The sequence below is a fragment of the Ischnura elegans genome, chromosome 13, assembly GCF_921293095.1.
Source record: "Ischnura elegans chromosome 13, ioIscEleg1.1, whole genome shotgun sequence".
In the NCBI taxonomy this organism is placed as follows: Eukaryota; Metazoa; Arthropoda; class Insecta; order Odonata; family Coenagrionidae; genus Ischnura; species Ischnura elegans.
The window spans coordinates 2,293,154-2,313,773 of record NC_060258.1 but is presented as its reverse complement, the minus strand read 5'-3'; the positions used below and the strand labels follow the sequence as shown (position 1 = coordinate 2,313,773).

General features: G+C 35.9%; 2 protein-coding genes across 2 annotated transcripts in view; both read right to left on the bottom strand.

Moving 5' to 3' along the window:
• The window catches only part of LOC124170380, a 263,025-nt gene that overhangs the window by 36,819 nt on the left and 205,586 nt on the right, over window positions 1-20,620 (bottom strand). The gene's annotated exons all lie outside the window — the stretch shown is intronic.
• Window positions 9,850-14,520, bottom strand: LOC124170238. The gene is made up of 2 exons (XM_046548956.1): window positions 12,639-14,520; window positions 9,850-11,882 (listed from the first exon to the last, which is right to left on the bottom strand). The coding sequence occupies exons 1-2, from the start codon at window positions 13,959-13,961 to the stop codon at window positions 11,877-11,879; spliced, it is 1,329 nt and encodes a 442-aa protein (XP_046404912.1). The 5' UTR covers window positions 13,962-14,520; the 3' UTR covers window positions 9,850-11,876.

Sequence of the window (20,620 nt, the reverse complement as noted above, 5' to 3'; positions counted from 1 at the left end):
GGTGAACTTTATTCGCCAAAAAGCTACATAGCTCGAGTGTTAATAGTATGTATTTGCATCCTGCCGTATATGCTACACACTAATTCACTATTGTATCGCCGCGCAGTCTGGCGCACAGGAAAATGAAAAGTCAAAGCAGCGACCCCTTTTGTTTGGTGCAAACCGGCCAAATTGCATTGAGGGAAAATAAATAATACTCGATAATACGAGCGAAAATTCCGGTATGTATCACGGAATCAGTAATTTAAGGAAACAGTATAGTTGGGTTTCAAAGAGAGAAGAAATCGTAACATAAAGTACTTTCCCTGTACTTTTCCTCTCTTGCAAAAATACACAAAATATATGAATACATTACAGACATGAGAGTTTTTTACCACTAGAATGGTTAATGGCATCTGTTAATGGGTAATGGCACGCAATTCACAAAACTTTTTTAAAGATAATACTAGAAGTAACATTGTTGTTTAACATTTTTCATACTTCTTAGGTTTTATTTTTAATATTTTTGCGTGCTTATGTTATGTTTCTTTTCTTTGCTTTAGTTATGGGCTTCATGGGTTTTTAAACTTTATATTGAAGTTTAGAATAGAAAAATGTGTGGATTCAATATATTTCCATATGAAAAAAAACGAATATTTCAAGTGAAATTAAAAGTTAAATTGTGCAACTTAACACTTTGCGTGCCATGGACGTAATATTACGTCCTGCTAATCCTTCTGTGGATTGCCATGGACGTAATATTACGTCTTTCCATTTAATTGGCTTTTTATGGGTGAAGCCGTTATATTTCGCCCGTGGTACTTTCCCAGTTTACTGCTTAGTGGTTCTGTTTTTTTTTCAAAAATCAACTGCTCGATAGAAAAAGAGTTCACTTTATGTCTTGGGGACGAAAAGCCCTCTGTAGCTACCGGCATCCTCATCTTTGGCCACTTAGTGTGAAAATTCTGTGGGCCAATGGACCGTTCGTTGAGGGTGCATTGACTATTTTTGTCATCCAGGATTTATAAAGCTTTGCTTTTTTAAGATTTCCATGTTTTAAATAGTTCAAATTGAGCGTATTTAAAAATTATTATGCATGATATGGCGGTTGCAACTTTTTTTTCAAAAACAGTGGGTTTTCATTGTTAATTATGTATTTTAAAATTAGCAATAAATGTTATTCAACTCTTTCATAAAGAAGAGCGAAGTCCATTTTTATAGAAATGCACTTTGATATAAATATATTTTTGATTCTAATGTTTTAAAAAAATTAACCATTATAGTAAAAATGGCTGCATTTTTCAGTAGGGCTTTAAATTTGGCTGTCGGCACTCAAGGTGTTAAGATTAAGATTGTGTTTTTCGTCTGACCCCGGTGATTCAACGTTTAAAATGATACATCACACATCACTGTATGTGCAGTATTAACGGAACACATGCAGAGTGACAGAAAAGACCTTTCTATAATAATACAAAGAATAAGGGATTTGTTTTTTTACTTAACTTAGAAAAAGACAGGACAGTACAGGGGACATAGGACATAGACAGGGGACAGTAAGCAAGAAACGCTAAAATCACCCATTTATATGTTCATTTTTCAAAATTCACAATTAATCACTTGGGAAACAAACCTCGAATGCAAGAGTGAGAACGTGAATTTATTTATCTTTCCAATGGTATATGTTTCAACTATATGTTACCATTACAATTAATATAAATATGCAAAAGAAAGAAAGGTCTACAGGTATTAATAATACACATGTCAATGCATTTCTTATCGAAACTTTTAAGCCAAATTAATAAGTGAATAGTGAAATTCGGGGTTGAGGTTGTATTTTACGTCCGAAACTGGTGAGACAAAGTTTAAAATGATACCTCGTTTTTCATTAAAGGTGCAGTATTAATGGAGCACATGCGGAACTTCTGAAAAAGACCTTTCTTTAACAATACATGCGATTCAATGAATTACGTTATCAACTAATAATTAATCTCTTAATGCAGCTCACCACTTTCGACCCATCACTGACTTCCTCATATTCCACTTCTACTTAAGACCTCAAACTCAATCCTACATTAGCTACATTAAGTCGCAAAGAGATGAATTCCCTTGCAGGTACACAAATAGAGTAGACAAACGGGGAAGTGAGTAAAACGCACATTCGAAAATATTCTTGGAACATTTTCTGATGTTTGCAACTACTAATATTACCAACCTATGCAAATTCCATGGGTTGACCACGAAATCTCCAATTTTTAGTACACCAATTACACGCTTTATTCTCAATGAGGTTGAGTTTTATCAAACTTGAGGACTCGGTCCACTTCAGTGATATCACTAGTTGTCAGGGGCAGATCCAGGATTTTTTCTGGGGGTCACAGGGGTCTGACGGATCTTCTCATCTATGACATTATAAACGAAATACAACAATTACTGTAGAAAATATTTCCTTTTTTGATTAGAAATTTATTAATATTAAATTAAAATGATTGAGGCTCCGTAATACACAAAAGAAAATAAACCTAATAACTGTATTAAAAAACTTTTCAATTTCTTAAGCATCTGGGAGGGGGGCTCTCCTAAATCCACCAATGCAAGTGGTAATAGAAATATCTGTCTGATGAGAATGAAAATTGATTGCTGATATTGTAAAAATGGAAAAATATTTGGGTCGTCATTTTTGGTCGATTATTTTTTCTCCGACATTGTTGGCTAATTCAACATTAACCCAAACATTTGCTATTTTCAATAATTTAATCCCCACACGCACCTTTTCACCCATGGAAAGCCTTGGTTTTACTTGATAGCCACAATAACAGCCAGATTCCAATTTTGGGACTTAACCAACGCTATACTTTATAAATATCTAGTTTAATCAGATGTTACAGAACAGCTCTTTACTTGACAATGCTTACGTCCCATGGTAATGCCGTAATCATGCTGATTATACATTGAAACACAATCGTTCTGTTTGAAACCTGTCTCTGTCAGATGAGGCCTACATTTATAATGCACCATACTTCTCAATCATCCATGCACAAGACAAAATTAACCACATAATTAAGGAACCACATACAAAAATGTGAAAATGATGGGAAGCCTTTCATTATGTACAATAGCAATTGACTTTCCAGGCTAAAAAACAAGACGTTAAACCAGTCTATAATTCTGTTACATCCAATCGGTCAACAGTTTGAAATTTTGAATGTGCCTCTGGAAACTATTCTGTGCAAAATAAATACTATCAAGTTGAAGGATGAGACAGGTTATGGCATGAAATGCCAATCAACAGCAAATAATATGTAAAATATTCAAGCAAAGAACATGTGAATAATCTGTCCGTTGCCTTGGCACGCACGGCAGGTCAGTCTTCTGATTGTCGTGTCAGAGTGAAGGTCGTCTGATTGCTTGTTGGTTTTGGTAGGAAGCTTGTCAAAGTGTGCACTGCATTAGAATGGCCTGTCAAGTGTGACGTGCTATTCTCGATTGTTCACAGCAAAGCAATAATCTGCAGCAGTAATTCATACGGAACTTTGCGCTGCGTATGGCCCAAAGATTATGGTGATGGAGTTGTTTTGGAATGGGTTCATGCATATGAAGAAATGGTTTGGCTGCCAGCACTTTGAGGAAGACGAAAAGATCAAAGATGAGGTCACTGGATGGCCCAAGGCGCAGGCAGGGGATATATTTGCAAATTGAATTTCAAATTTATTTCATAGGTATAATAAGTGCTTAAATGCTCGAGGAAATTATGTTGAAAAGTAAAGGAAATTCGTAGTATTAAAATTTTCACATGAAATAAGAGGGCCATTTTTTTCAACCACCGAAAGGTCATGATCAGAAGAGGAAATTATTGATTAAATATTATTTCATTGTTGGGCAAACTTGTAATTTACTTTGGACATAATCGCCATGGCGATTGAGGAATTGGTCATGCCTGTGTACAAGCTTTACTTCACCTACTTCATAGGATGTTGTCACCTATGAGTTCCATGGAATTTTGCCTTTATCCTAAATATCCCAAAGCACATCGCCTGTTTGAGAACGATTCCCTCCTAGCCACACCTTCATTTCAGCGTAAATGTGGAAGTTAACCCTCTTAGAGGTATCCTTCTTCCTGGGGTATCGGCGAGAAATGCAGAGGGTATTTTCATAAAATGTAGCAACTAGGAAAAAACATTAAAAAGCTATTTTATAACATATACATAAGCATTTTTTATTATTTAGGTTAAACTGGTTTATATTGACATAATATTTTTACGTTCAATGAAACAAAATATATCAATGTAATAAGTTATAGCAAATTAAATAACGTATTACTCAAAAGCCGATATATCGGCCAACCGCACTAAATGGGTTAATAGCACTAGTTCTGCATTTCACGGCGGGTGATCAAAAATGTCCCATTGAAACTGCTTAAGGAGCAGTTGGGCTGCATCAGCTCTGAGATTACTGGTGTTGTCACGGATCAGAAAACTTCCAGAAGTCAGCATGCCTCCTCTTTTGTTTGGTATAGGAATGGAAATAATTGATCACACTGATTTACACTCTGGCCACAATGCATTAAAGAAAAATTCTCTGTTTATCGGCATAAAGGTCAAGACATTTAAATTTTGTAGCTATTTGTCGAGTTTTCTGGCTGTCGCTCCGCAGCGCTCACTTGGTGGGAATATCGATTGAGGCAGTGTGGTTCATGAGATTGCAACTAACCTTGAACTACCAATTTACGGTCATAAATGACGTGAACGTGAGGTGCAGAGGACACGCAATTGCCCTAACCACGCAGTACCCGCCTGTTGCTTGTATGGTGCTTTTGTTGAGCTTTTGGGGGTTGAAAAAATAATCTCCCTCGTAAATTTTGTGAATCTGCCTTAGAATTTTATTTATTAAAAAAATGGAGATATTTTTTCAAACAGTCCCACTATATTGATCAGTAGCTACATTTGGTGCCAACATCAACCAACGTCCGAGCGAATCACATGCGTTAGATATAAGGCAAGTTTAGAATGGAAAAGGCAGGGGAATTAATAGACCACCTCATCTCTAGGCATCATTAATAAACCAGAGATAGGAAAATCGATGAACTGTAAATTTTGCATTCGTAAATATATGCACCTAGTTTCTGCTTACAGGATAATGCAAAGAACAATAACTAGGGGAATTGAGTAGCTTACAAAACAATTACACAGAGAAACACGCACATAGCTTCTTAAAAAACTAGTTACAAAATGCAGAAGGAATGGAAAGTAAGATTAACCTTTCAAATGTGATACAATGGAATATAATGACAAATAAAAAAACAGCAAAATACAGTCATATATAAAGTGAAAAGATCACAAAAAGTAGTTGGGAATAAAAAAGAGAAGCATGCCATGCTAGCAGAACTAAAAGTCCTATCGTGGGCGTTTAACTACTGGTTACATCAGTATATCAGGCGTTATTTACCTATGGAGCACATTCATAAGATTTTTAATGACTGAAACTATTAGAAGAACTTGCGCAATCAAAAAGACGAATCGATGGAATTATTATGCTAAGGACTATAACAGGGTCTGATGGAATCAGCAAAAATAAAATCCGTAAGCCTAATGTCCAAAACAATAAACAAGTCCATACAGGAAAACCATTTACATTACTTGGAGAAGCTGGATAAGATCATGGTCGACAGCTGACTGCTGCAATTAAGAGTAAATCATTAAGATAAAAGCACCAGAGGAGAGGTTTTGACAATACTGATGGCTTTTATATAAACACCATTAAATAGGACCATAAAACAAGTTATGTACTTGAACTGCAAAATAAATATTATAACAATCACATATATTTTTAATGGCCATAACAGATGCAGAAAAAATGCATTACTTATTAAATAATTGCATTATAAACTGAACTAAACTAGCATCTTGCAGAATGGGCATGGTTAAGAATCTGAGGTACATATTACGCAAAATACGAAACAACTCAAAAACCCAAATTGATTTATTATTCTCTGGAACTATAGGCATGCAGTAATTCCAAGAGGAGGACAATTAAATGAAAACCAAAAATAGAAATAGCTTCAAATAATTTAATGCGTAGCAATAAAATACAAAATGAAAAGATTCATAAAACTTCGGGAGAACAGCGTTGGTGCAAGAGAAGTACGTTCATTGACATTTATTGTTGATTATAAATACAAGCGCACTTGAAGTATTTCTACTCCACTGACCAAAGAGAAAAATAACAATATTGAAACTGTGCACTTCTGAATGAACGCAATGCGCCGCTCAAACACTACCAAAATTAAAAAAGGAACCCTTCAGAAAAAAACAGACAGCATTATGGTCGAAAACGAATCATTATCACATGCATATAATAGTAAATACAAAGATGGGAATTGCCTTAAATGACTGAACAGATTCTTCTTAACAAATGAATGAAAAAATGTAAAATTAAACATTAAGTCAACAAATTATAAAATAGATGAGTACTTCGGATAATAATACTTTTCACAAATTTATTTAACAGAAAAACTTTGTGTTAACACCACAAAAATTAACTTAGGAACACAAATTTTCTTTTCTGCGGAAGGCTTGCTGAGGGGATAATAACCAACATAAACATTACGCAAACCATCAAAACCCAGCATGAGTCAACAATAGAGAATGTTAAAAATGGATTTAAAAATAAAATGCCATATTGTGATTTGGTGAGTTAAAATAAATTGCAGAGACTAAATATGCACAATGTTTCCAGTAGATTTAACTTCATGCATCAAAAAAACTGATGTAAAGATGGAAACTGTTATCAAAAATACTAATATTTTAGCCACTAAGCCACGAAAACCATGCAAAAAGGATCTCAAGTCTAATGTATGCACCAGATAAGGGTCATTCCATTTCAAATCAACCAGGTCATGACACCCGCCGACTCAGATTTTCATGAAACTTGCAATGGCTATACATTCTGGTATGATTAGGAATTTTGTACAATTTTAGCCTCCAATAGTCAATTAAAAAATATTGGAGTGTGCATTATCCCTCTATAGCGTATGCCACTAGCTCATAGAGTACGAGACACATAAGCAATCATGTGAATGTACTCCCCCACGTACTGCTAATTTCGTACTGTTTGAACGATTCCAGCAGAGGGAGTTTTAACTATATTTTTTTAATTAAAGAGCCAGCTGCATACGCTATAGTGAGATAATGCATGCGCCAATATTGTTTAATCATGAATATAAGCTTATATCTCCTCTAAATTGTGTAGTTTCCATGTGCCTTGAAAAAGAGCCATTTCTTTCCCGTGACAATTAATATTTTTTTTACTTAAAGGAACGTCGGATTCGCAATTTTTTTAACAGGATCTTTTCTCATACATTCATGATTACTCTGAAGTGAACCATGAGTCTGTATACACATGGCTTTTCCCTGTGGATGCTGACAATGAAAAATGGTACAAGCAAGATTGTTTTGATTTGAAATGGAATGACCCATAATGGTTGATAGTGAGCACTATCATAGACTACAAAAACACAGCTGAACAATGATCACACGAATTACCCTAACATTACACTAAGTATAATAATAAACAATGAATAGTAAAAATACAAGGACACGTGTCATTTAACAGTTTGATATGGTCGCTGTGCAAAAGTAGAAAATGGACACGGACAAAATGCAAATATGCCAGGAAAGAGAGGGCCCACAAGAGATGAGAGGATCATGAGAAGTTCTGAGTAACAAACAGTGCCAGAAAGAGCCAGTGAAGAAAGAGAGCATTAATGAAATGTGTATGGATATAATTCTGAGCTCAGAGAGATTTTTAAGCTCAATCCATTTTACTTAATTGGATCTGTATTACTTATAGAATAGTGTTAGGATTAATGAAATTTCCCTCGGAAAGCCGTAAAACTCACCATTTTGAACCATTTATCATAAAAAATTTCTGGAGGGCGGCCCCCCTCCCGCTTACCCTGAAGAATATACAATACTCACAACACTAAGTATTAGTTGCGCCTAAATCCACACCCAAAGTCTCATTTCTTATCTGTGCCCCTGATAAGGCTGTAAGTCCAGAATTTCGTTAGCCTTAACAATAAAATTTCGTTTGAAAAGTGGTTTGTGACAGGACAAGACGAAAAATTGTAACATGCAACAAAATATATCATCGCAAAAAAACATTAATAATATAATCTCTTCGCAACTGATACCTGCGGTGAGTCGATGATCGTAAATGAGTGAGATAGAGAGGGGCGAAATTACCGAGGAGCGGTGGTGAGGACTCGCTAATCTGGGTCTCACGATGGTCCTCATTGCATCCGAGATCAGCGGTCACTTTCCTCACGTCGCAGGCTCCTCCTCCCCTTCTTGCAGGTCCACCCGCGTAGCCGAACATTGCATAGGGTTGATGAATATTTCTCAGGTTCTCAGTCAGGTCAATTCCTTCGTATAAGCCGACTCAGGGGTACAAACATACAATCCAATGGAGGAGAACTTAACTGAAATATGTAACGACATAAAAACCATCCATCTGCCACCAACTACATCAACACTAGCATGTCCGACCAATCCTTACACCCTATTACGCCCGAGTGGATCAATTTGATCCAATATGATCAGGTTTGACTATTTCACTCAAAATATTTAATTCTTTCCCAGTTTATTTATTAATATTGTTTATAAAGCATTTGGGAGGGTAGTAGAAAATTTAATTAGATGAAAAATATTTAAATTTTAGTTGCTCAACAATCTCTATGGCTTTATGGAAACTAGCTCCCACAAATTTGCGAAAACCTATTACTTTTCCTCTGATGGGTTTGGTAGGTACAAAGAATTTCAATGGTATTAGGTAAAAAAAATACAGTAACATTTTGACAAAAAATCGGCATAAAACATTACATTGAATACAAAGATTTTTACAAAATGAAAATTAGAAAGGCATTAAATGGATTTTTCATAGTCTGGGTCAAAATGAGCCATCCAGACATGGCAGGTATAAGTGATGAGAAAAAACAATAATATCAGGCCTAACTTTTGCAGTGGTAAACCCAACTGAATAATTAAAAGCCATGAAATATGAGTCTAAAATTTTTCTTCCTTCCAAAATAATCAACATTAATATTATCTTTTGGGTCACATTGAATTCTGTGTTCAGGCACTGCTTGGTGAGGGCGAAAGATCCGATCGGCCTGAAGACACAGGGTATTTATGGAATTCCTCTCGAATGTGGTAAAATGTGTGAAGGGGAGACAAGCCCAACGATTGAGACGAGGCTAAAAGAACACCGAAGATTTTTCAGATTAGCGCAACCATAAAAGTCGGCCGTGGCGGAACACAGAATTAATGAAGACCGTATGGTATTAAATGGGAAGACACAAAGTTCCTTTGCCACGCACAACGTCACTGGGACCGCACAATTAAGGAAGCAATAGAGATCCGCCTCAATCCCAGAAATTTCAATCGGGACACCGGCTTTCACCTTAGCAATATATGAAGACCTATAATCAGCTGTATGAAAAGCATAAAGGGAGAACATGAAGAATTACAAATACTCTTTTAATTACAATAATCATGTGTTATGCTCGTTAGTAGATTAGAGTTAGAGGGTACTCACTACCTGCTAGCAGCCTGCATCGTATCAGCACTCGAGCCTCGCCCCAAGGTCACCTCACATGCCGACAGCTAGTACCAGAAATATGTCACGTGGACTTTCCCCATCATTCCAACTTAGCCCTCGCGTTTTCGCGCGCTTGAAAATTTCCACTTTTAATTAAATCGCAAAAAATAGATATCATCATTCAAAAATCTAAGAGCGTGAAATACTCACTCCAGGAGTGATGATCTTTCAATTTAGGCAACGAAAAAACAATAGGAAACCACCATATTGCTTTGCAACAGAATATAATGAACCACTCAGAATGAGTACATGTACCACTCAATAAAACTATTGAATAATACAAAAAATAGGTATTCAGTTACAACTACATGATCATTGAAAAAAATAAATATATTGGGTATTTATTGTATCATGTACGGGAATATTTAAAAAATACAAATACATAATTGCGAAGAAAATTAAACAAAAAGAAATGAAATCAAGAAATACCTCAAGTGAGGGTATATTGCCATTCAAATACAGAGATAAACCAACAGATATGAATGAAAATAATTTAGAGGTGAATATTTTTTCTCATAAATGCGCTTTCATTATACTATATTATTATTTACATCAGTAAGTAATTAACATGTTATATTTGTACCTCCAGACATTATTATGAAATATTTTTTTTTTAATCCAGATATAATAAGACAATTTCAGATGAGATAATGAAATAATTATATTCTATTCATATATAATGGAACAAAGTTACAAAATCTGGGTAGTTAATCTGGATGGCTAATCTGGCTGTACCAACTGGCATGGTGTAGCAAAGGCATAATTATTATCCCTCAGGAAATACGCTTTAAAATAAAGTACTAAGAACACCAAGTAAATATTCCTTAGTATGATATTAGCAACATTAATATATATTCCTTTGGAAAAAAACTATACATCATTAGAACCAAATTTTTGTTACCCCCAGGTAGCAGAGAGACAAAAGATATTGTTTATCAAAAAATATAATTACAGAAATGAATAAGTATCAATAAATAATGCCAAAAATAAAAAATGCTGTAAAACTGAGAAACAATAAATAATTTAAAAAAACCCAAATCCTCCTTGGATTAGGGCTCATTCCAATGAAAGAATTTATGAATAAACGGCCATCATAAACAATAGGCCCTACAATTACAAGGAATCCCAAAGAATGATGGCATCACAAAGGCATGAAACAATAATAGCTACATTTCATATTAAGTGAACAGGTAAAATATTTAAACATTATACTCGCTTTACTCCTTGCAAACCAAGTCAGCAATTGGGCGGATTAGGAGATATTTACTGTTGCTAATAAATAAGCAAATGCCTATTTCCAGTCAACTGAATACTATTCAAAGGATAAGTGAATGTTCAAATATATATGTGCATCAATGAAGGCAATGATCTCCTCTTTCACCATTGAAAATTTGAGAACGACCAAATAGAATAAAAATGTACTAAGGCCACAAACACATAGGAATTTGAATTTAATAACTATTTAAATTACTTAATTACGACATTTCTTAATTGTCTTCCAACGTATAAAAAATTGAAACAAAAATCGCATCTACACTTTAGGTATGAATGAAGATTGTAAAATTAAATTCTACATCACATTTGAATAATACACCATATCCTTGAAATAAGCAATCTTTGACGAATATACTGCACAATAAAATATAATGACCACATCATTATAGTTGCAAACTACAGGGAAAAGTCTTTCAAGTGCGCGGGTCAAACAAGGCCAGAGCAATGAACCAAAACAAACCAATGTTCACTTAAGGGCAACACAAACATGAGAGCATCCGGAAAAATATAATTCTAACAATAAGAAGAGAGCAGCAAATATTGCAAATAGATATATGAGCACAATGGCTTTCAGCAAAATAAAGTTTAGGATTACATTGATAAGCCAAAATGGTACGTTGCTTCCAAAGATTTCAAGTGTAAATGAGATCTTAAGTGCAATATTATCAAAAATACAAATATCCCTACTGATTAACTAAGACAAGACTGATTAAATTATGTGTCCACAAAATTATAACAACATGCACCTCAAAATTTGATTGCCAACCTAATTTTAAAAAATGCCATATACCTAACATGAAATCAACGAAAATGACTGCGTGTAAACACTGTAATGATTGCACGAAACAATAGTGTTTAAGTTAACCCAACAACAACATATGAGGCTCTATGAAAATAAATGAATTTAAACAGAATATTCCACTCTACGACCAGCTCCATCACAATCTCCGACGTATGTCAGGCCATTTTCATCTCTGAAACAAAAAATATAAATTAATGGAATTAAAAGTAGTGCAATCACAAACAAAATGCAATGTCAATATTAGGTCAATATTCATAGTGAGATAAAATATTACCACAATTTAACAAAATACAATGGAAATAATTATAACCATATTTTATTTTATGAGTGAAAAATATTGGAAGACTTTCACTACTGTTTGGAGTTTACTTGTGCATCACTAGATTGATATATCATGGATTTGAATATTGACATCTTCAACTTCCTTGCATTATTTTTTGCCTTGAACTTCAATAGATTAGATTAGATTTTGATGGTTTTGAATAGTCACCATCTTAAACTTATGAAATCTTTGAGCATATTACAGCTTAAAAATACATTATCTTTTCAAAAGAAATTGCAATTCCGAATATGGATAGGTAGAATTTTCCAGTAAAAGTAATTGCTATTAATTATACATGTTAAATTGACAACCTCTCTACCATTAAACCAAAATACTCATCAAGAACACTTGGGAGGGACAAAGGAAATGCACCAGAAGTTTCATTCCACCTCTTCATACCAAACTTATCTCCAATGAGTGGCCCACTTTTGCGAAAACTTGGAATATTAAATCACGAACAACTTTCAATTACTCATCACTGCGTTGATATTTAAATTTATTATTTACAGATTTATTTGCTAATACAGCTTCAAATAATGATTTCAATGTTTTAATGAAGACCATGAAGTAAAAGAAAAAAGCGTGAGAAATAGATATAAGACCCACCTTTGCCTTGGATAGCAGAGTTCCATTCACATTGTTAGAATACAGAGAGAAGAGGAGGGAGTAATCTTGCAGCAGTCTAGCTCTTCCATTTGTGGATCCATCAGAAGCGATAATCCAAGGTACAGCTGCGGCCAGCCAACATACCTTTGCCTTCAGTGTCTTCCCATTCAATGCATAATTGATACAAGAATCTAATCCCTCTCCCCTCTTTCTCCTCTCCTCAAACTCCTCTAGAGCCCTCACCCACTCACACTCTCGTTCGACATCTCCCTTGCTATAGGGCCTCCCCTCATTATCAAAAACTAACTTCAGGGATAATTGTGAGAGGGCCCAAGCTAACCTATGACATTCGAATTTCTCACTATCATCAGAAGTAACCTTTGTAGCCAAATATACAGTCTCACTCTCAAAATCACAAAATGATCTCCATTCATTCCCATTCCACTGAGTCCCATCCAATGGCACAACCTTCTCCTCCATCCTTCCAATGTTATGACAATCTAAGTCCACCATCACCTTCACCCGATGATTCCCACTTAAAAACTTAATAATACACGCAGTGATTTCATCTCCATCATACAGTCTCTCATACAATCTACGCATTTCATCAACTCCACTTCCATATACTATCCTAGTCTTTCGCACTATGGCGTCCACGCACTCCTGCCTTGCTCTGGCCGGATCGAATATAGGTTGAATTAAAGATGCCTCCCCAATAAGACCACACTTGATACACGTCACATTCTCCGCTGTTGACGTCACGGATTCTTCCAGACAACGCAACAGTGCATCGCGTCCACACACTTGCTCCTTGAGTTCCTCCAAGGATGAGCTCAGCTGTCGCATAAGAGATTTCATCTCTCGCCTCAATGAGTCCACAGAGGACTTGAGAGATGCAATGTCACATTCTGGGCTAGCCACGGATGTCACATGATCAGTGCTCCTACTTGAAGATGCTTCCAGACGATGCAAAATAACTTGGTCTCTCCGATGAACCAACTTCACCAAATTCCAAACTTTTGAGCATTCCACATCATCAGGGAACTGCTGCACCATCTCCTCAGCCAAAGACAATGCATTCTGTTCACTGTCATCTGTAATGTCTGTGTCGGCCCCTCTCGCCAATAACTCCTCCACCCAATCAGCCTTTCCAAGTCCCACACCAACATGCAAGAGTGTTTTCCCCTTTATCAGTCTGCTATCCACATCTTCCAACATGTCCAGCAGCTCTTTATGCTGGAGCAATGAGCCAGTCAGCAATCCAGAAATGAGCCTCTCCTCAACAAATTGCTCTGCACCGCTAGCAGAAATGTTTCTTGCCATTATTGAGAAAAAAAGGAATAACTTATTTGAGCGGGTGTTGGATTCAGCAGAAGTTGGCTGTATGAAGCAGGCGTGGTGACAATGGTCAGCAAGGAGTAACTCACAATCTCAGCATAGGTTCGAAAAGAAGAAATAATGCCTGCAATGAGAAAGAAGAAACATCAAATTACTATCCTATAATTTGTCAACAGCAGTGTGAGGACATGACAACTAGCATAAGCTGGACTCAAGAAAAAAATATATCGCTTACTATGCAACCCAGAATAAAAAGGAAACTGCTCAGGAATGCCATTTTTGAAATTCAATCACTCACAACCGTCGTTTTTATGAGTAAATAATTCCGCTGGAGACCAATACAGATGTAACAATGCTAAAAATGTTGGGACAGTTTTCTACCAAGCAGGAGTACCCATCGTTTACTACGGAACCAATAATAATGAGGGAAGTGAGGTTAGAATGAAAATAGAGATTATATGCTCGAAAATCTACGGTGTGACATGATAAGATTGAAAAATAGGCTGCTGAAAAAGAGGAAAACAGAAAAAAAAGAAATTGGAATAATAGAAGAAATTAAACAGATGCAGGTGCTACATGGTGGAAGTTTGAAATATTTTAATTGAAGATGGTAACACTTTTCCACAATATTTCATGTACAATTCTTGTACCAGATGATGACTCTGTGAGGCGAAACGCCTCATATGCATTGAAATGTTGTGGAAAAGTGCTACCCACTTGTATTCATATAGAATAAATATTGCTGAGTAATGACTAAACAGCGGATGGCGGCATGGGTGGAAATGCATCATAAAATTATCATTATTTGCTACGTTACTTTCTGGAGGGCAATTCAAGTGTAGTATTTTGTCCATTAAATGAAACGCAGTCTTATTCCCCTTGGTGCCATTCATTGAAAGCATGCTTATGCCAGGTTTTCCTCTTCACTTCCTTATCTCCTTTAAGAAATGCAAGTCTTTGCTCTCAATTGTCTTCCCCATACACACCGTCACTTATATTATGTTACTTTACTTAACCATGGGACTACCGAATCAACTGCGTAACCTTGAAATATGTTGAAAATGGACAATAGCTCCTTTTAAAAGATGCCATCTGACATGCACAATTGGTGATTCTCTTATTTCAATCTATCCATCATTCCATTTTTACGCTAAAGTGAAAACGTGGCTAGGATGGAAGCATTTTCTAACGGGTGATGAGCTTTAGGAAAAAGCCAAAATTAATGTAAGTAATTGGTGGCAACATCCTAAAAAGAAGGTATAGTAAATCCTGTCTAGAGGCACGACCAATTCCTCAATTGCCGAGGCGATTACGTCGAAAGGACACCACAAGTGTGCTCAACGTTTAGAATGGAATAATTATTAATCAATCACTTCCCTTCTCTTCATGACCCATCAGAGGTTGAAGAAAAACAATCCTCGTACATCAATAAATTTCATAATCTGTGTAATTCCCACTTTTCGCAGTACTTTTTCATACGAAATTGCTATTTTTCATGAAATTTTATCTAGTTTTAAGAAGCAGAATGGTGTCAAAAAACATTTCTGAGCATGGGATTCCTTAAATATTCAAATGGAGGGCCCCCCCGAGAAGATAGGCCCCACTTGAGCCCCAGCCGAGGGCCCCAATCACCCCGCACCGCCCCTGCTTATCTTCCTTGTATACTCCTCCCGTCCACATCTTATCTCCCCCTGATATCCCAATAATCTGTATTGGAAATTCCTCATCACCAGTGTCTTGGTGTACATGAATTGAACCAAAAATGGATCATACGGATAACATTGTTGGAAATTTCAGTTACCTGGTTTTCATGGCATAAATTATGATTCAAATTCTTCACGCTCGTGGCCCTGCTAACATACACCATCTCGTCCAGTTTCTTCAGTAAAAAAGAAGTCTACACAGATGTTAGAGGCGGCCTAATATTGTATTTATTATATTGGAGCAAAACTTTACTATCTTTCACTCATTACACGTTGAATATTTTTACTAGAAAATTAGATAGAAAAGAACGATTCTGTCTCCTATTAAAGACCAAAATTTCTTTAGTTTCACAATGCTCAGACAACGTGAGTACAGTCCTGATTTTGGGGATGGGTACAGGTGCACATTCCCACCTGATTCTTTAAAAATAGACTAGAATTTAATATGGTTATAATTGCGTTTGTTTTGGTTTGTGTATCAATCACAAAATATGATATTTAAAACATTGCTATTGAAATTAATATAATACTTATTACTTTAATTCTGTATGTTGCTCATTATCCCAAATATACGAAAGCACTGGCGTTCACAGGTAGGATATTAATTTAACTGTGATTTAAATGAATATATAGCAAGCACTATCTCCCCATAGACATTCTCTTATCTCCTACAAAATAAACTCAAATGTCTCTGGAAGCATCCTTTACGCACAGAAGGCCACAAAAAATTGTTAAAAAGGACAAATAGTACTACATGGAAAAGTTTTATGTGCATATTACGACCATCAAATCATGCCAAAAATTATAATCTGAAGAAAAGAAGGATATAAAAAAATTGGAATGGATGAATGTTTTATAACAGTCCTCAGCCATAATTAGTAAATATATTACAAGCGTATAAACCGTAGAGTACCCACTTTTTACTTTACTAAGATAATGAGTTTATTTAAGATGAGGTATGCAGGGGTAGGTGTGAGAGATGTAGTCCCAAGTTCCTTGTTTTACTTTGTGGAACCACAACATTCGAAATGAAGTTTATTCAAATTATATTCGACCATAACCATTAATATTCTAAGAACCATCTCCTCAATCTCATAATACAGCTATCACGCCCTTATCCATTCTGCCATTTTGACTTTGCTCTTGACCGCTCCGAAAAGAAATTCTCGTAGCCAACGTATCACCTGTGGACCAGTGCTCTGGAGTACTTCCGTGGAGAGTGCAGTGTAGCATTCATTGAACCATTCCCAATGGTATCGGAGATGTCTAAATAGTCTTATCCACTTTCAGAATTATACTCTATCACCTCACCATGAAGAGTAGCTCACTGAAGGTCGTATCTTTAACTTTCAAACTGAGCGTAATTTTCTCAGAGTATTTAGGATTGTGATAATTGCATAAAATGAAAGAACTTCAGGTGTCAAACTTGCAAGACTTTTCGTGTTCAGCCAGACTTTGAAATTGAAGTTAATCCATTTTTGAGATTTAATTATTTCAGTTGGTGCTGTTTGGTTTTGGTTGCAAGGAAAATTTTGTTCTGCTTCTCTGAAGAAATGAAATAGTAAAATTGGGAATTATGCCTTTTCAGGACGTACCTACTTTATCTTTATTTCATTTTTCTAACCTATTTTCTCAGGAAATATTTGCAGAATAATTAAATACATTTTATGCACAAATTATCAGTGAGACAGCACCTTCAACATTTTCTCCATTTTTACAGTAACATATGACCTTTCTATAACATTTAAAGTAACACCCATTGTTTTAAAAATGATATGGTGGATATTCTTGATAGCAAGATGAGAGTATATTATAGATTTTAACAGCATATTATACAAAAGCCAAGAATAATCAGATCATAAGAACTGACTAATGCTAACCTCTGATTGAGGCAGTTAAAAAGTTATTTCGTACATATCATTTTGCGATAGCACTACGTCTCGTGGAATAGAAATTGGTGGATTACATTTGAAATAAATTTTTGTAACAATGTTCTGCAACTGTGGAATAAGTAATAGGTACACTGTTGTGGAAAACTTTTTTCGGATATAACAAAAGAAATACTTGCTGTCCACCCTTAACGTGCATGATGTTTAAACTCTGTTGGTCGATTGTATAAGATGAAATGTTTCAATTGATGGCATGCTCAATTAAAGTAAGGCAATCATGCAGTAATGGATAATTCAAAGAAAAGCATGGAGTAAATGTATTGGAAATAGAAATTGTTTCATCGTGGAACATCTTATGAAGAGGAATTGTAAAGGGCACCCAAAAATCTTATCAAAGAACAGAAACGCAGTTATGGCTTCAGTCTTTGCATCTCCATCAGGATCCATCCACCATCGCACACTTTTATTGGACATTTCCAGTCCTGTGTTACAACACACTTTAAAAATTCTAAACTTGAAGCCTTATAAAGTGAGAGTGGTGCAGGAGCTTTGTGAAGGAGATCATGGCTATCGAAAGCATTTCAGCAACTGGATGAGTGACAAGCTTATTGAAAACCCTATGTTCGCATTTCAGGTTAATATCTCATTCATTCTGTTGTTTTATGTTATTTTCCTTTGCTCTTTATGTCTTTTGATAATATTATATCAACTTGTTTGATGTATCTAAATTAAAAATGAAAATCATCCACCGCTTTTATGTTTCAGCTTATGCTTTCGGACGAAGCAATATTTTTTAAATGGTGCTGTGTCTTAAACCCACGCGCGATATTGGGCGACATGTAATCCCAAGGAACGGCATGAGCAGTCGTTAAACAGAAATGGTGTAATGGTGTTCATGGCCATTTAAGCTGGCCATGTTTTTGGGACATACTTTTTCGAAAAGAACGTGAGGACAAACACTATGCTGGAGGAAAGCCTATCCCGGGATATGGAGCGTGAAAACTTTGGAAATGCAGAGTAAGTGTGGTTGCAGCAGGATGGAGCTCCTGCACACAGGTCTAAGGCAGCCTCAACGTGCTGAAAGAGAAGTTTGGAAATCGGCTGGTGTCCATGGGGACAGAAGTTGAGTGGCCACCAAGAAACCTCAACCTCACTTCGTGCGATTTCTTTTTATGGGGATTTTTAAAGCAGTTAGTGTATAAAAAAACATTTACTAATGTTGAAGAATTAAAAAAAGAGAGAATAAGATGTGCACAGTTTATTACCCCAATTATGCTTGAGGACATTTTTACTGGATCAATTGTCAAGTGGATTAAATTATGCCAGGCAGGGGAGGGAGGGCACATTGAATAATGGGTGCTTTATATTTATTATTTATTATTATTTATAAATATGACTTTGACTTTCTCATCAATTTAAACCAAAATTTTACTTTCATTTTAATGCACAGTTAAGTTTGAAATTGGCTCAACTCAACCCAACATCCCCTTCTTAATCACTAATTTAGTAATATTGAAATGGGAACGGCACCACCCTTTACAACACATTTTAAACCTTTAATTTAGCATGGTGTTCACCGCTCCATTGTCTTGGGGCATCCTTGAAAACCTTCCAGCTAGGATTTTTCCTGGATATTTTTCTGCAAACCTCAGTGAATGTTGGCCACCTTATGACCTCAGGAGGGTAACGACTTAACAAAATGGGCACTATTCACTCACTTGGTCACCCTTTGGTAGGGGACATTGGTTTCGTTGGTATATCAAAGCATGCCTTCATGATCTTTGACTCCCATTATAACTTATGGAGGTCAAAAAATCAACAATACTGATAAATGAACTGCAAAACTGTCATAAGAACCGTTAAATACCCATGGTTCGACACGCTGGTTGTCACGATGGCCCGACGTTTACCTCTAAGACCCTTTACCCCCATTGTGACCTCCTAAGGTCAAACTATCAACAATACTGATAAATGAACTGCAAAACTGTCGTAAGAACCGTTAAAAACCCATGGTTCGACACGCTGGTTGTCACGATGGCCCGACGTTTACCTCTAAGACCCTTTACCCCCATTGTGACCTCCTAAGGTCAAACTATCAACAATACTGATAAATGAACTGCAAAACTGTCGTAAGAACCGTTAAAAATCCATGGTTCGACACGCTGGTTGTCACGATGGCCCGACGTTTACCTCTAAGACCCTTTACCCCCATTGTGACCTCCTAAGGTCAAACTATCAACAATACTGATAAATGAACTGCAAAAATGACTAAAGCATCCTTATGTCCTTGACTGTGACCTTACCGGGTCAACAGTTGACTTTTCGTGAACGAAATTGTTATTTTCGGTTTCCTCGTATCCGAAAACCTAAGAATCGACCTTCTGATCAATGAAATTCTGACTTTTTTCTATCTCGATTTTTTTAACATTGAAACCCCAAAAGGTTAATTCAAAATTTTGGTTTGGGCCAACATTGTGAGGTCAAATGATCAAAATTCTAAAAATTTGCTTGCATTCAACAAAACATAGAACCTTTCCCCACAAGTATGCCAATTTTCACGAATATTTGCTGGAGTGGGAGTTACTAAAATTAGAGGTCAAAGATGACGCACCACCATTGGGACAGTCTGTACAATAACGCAAATCCAGGAAGCAAGATGTATAGATCAAAATTCCTGCGAAAAATTTTGAGGGAGTTGGTAGTCATTTATAAGGAGATCAGAAATAAAATGATCTCAAATGAGCTGAAAAGAAAGACAGCTTATTTGCTGATTTATCAACACGTGAAAGTGCTACGGAGAAAAGAAAATAAATAAGTGGTAGATGTATCATTTGTCTGCAGAATAAAGACATTAAAACAAAATTGTTGAGTTGCTCATGCAATAATTGGATGTGCATGAGTAATATGATTTGTATTTCCAAGGACTGTAAGAAAAATTCTAAGGATCAGTGACGAGGAAAATAAAGTGTAAAATTATCAATATGTGTTTATCTTCATTAGGAACCTAGACTACGAAACTTTGATAAGTTACGGAAATATGAGTCAGCACGCA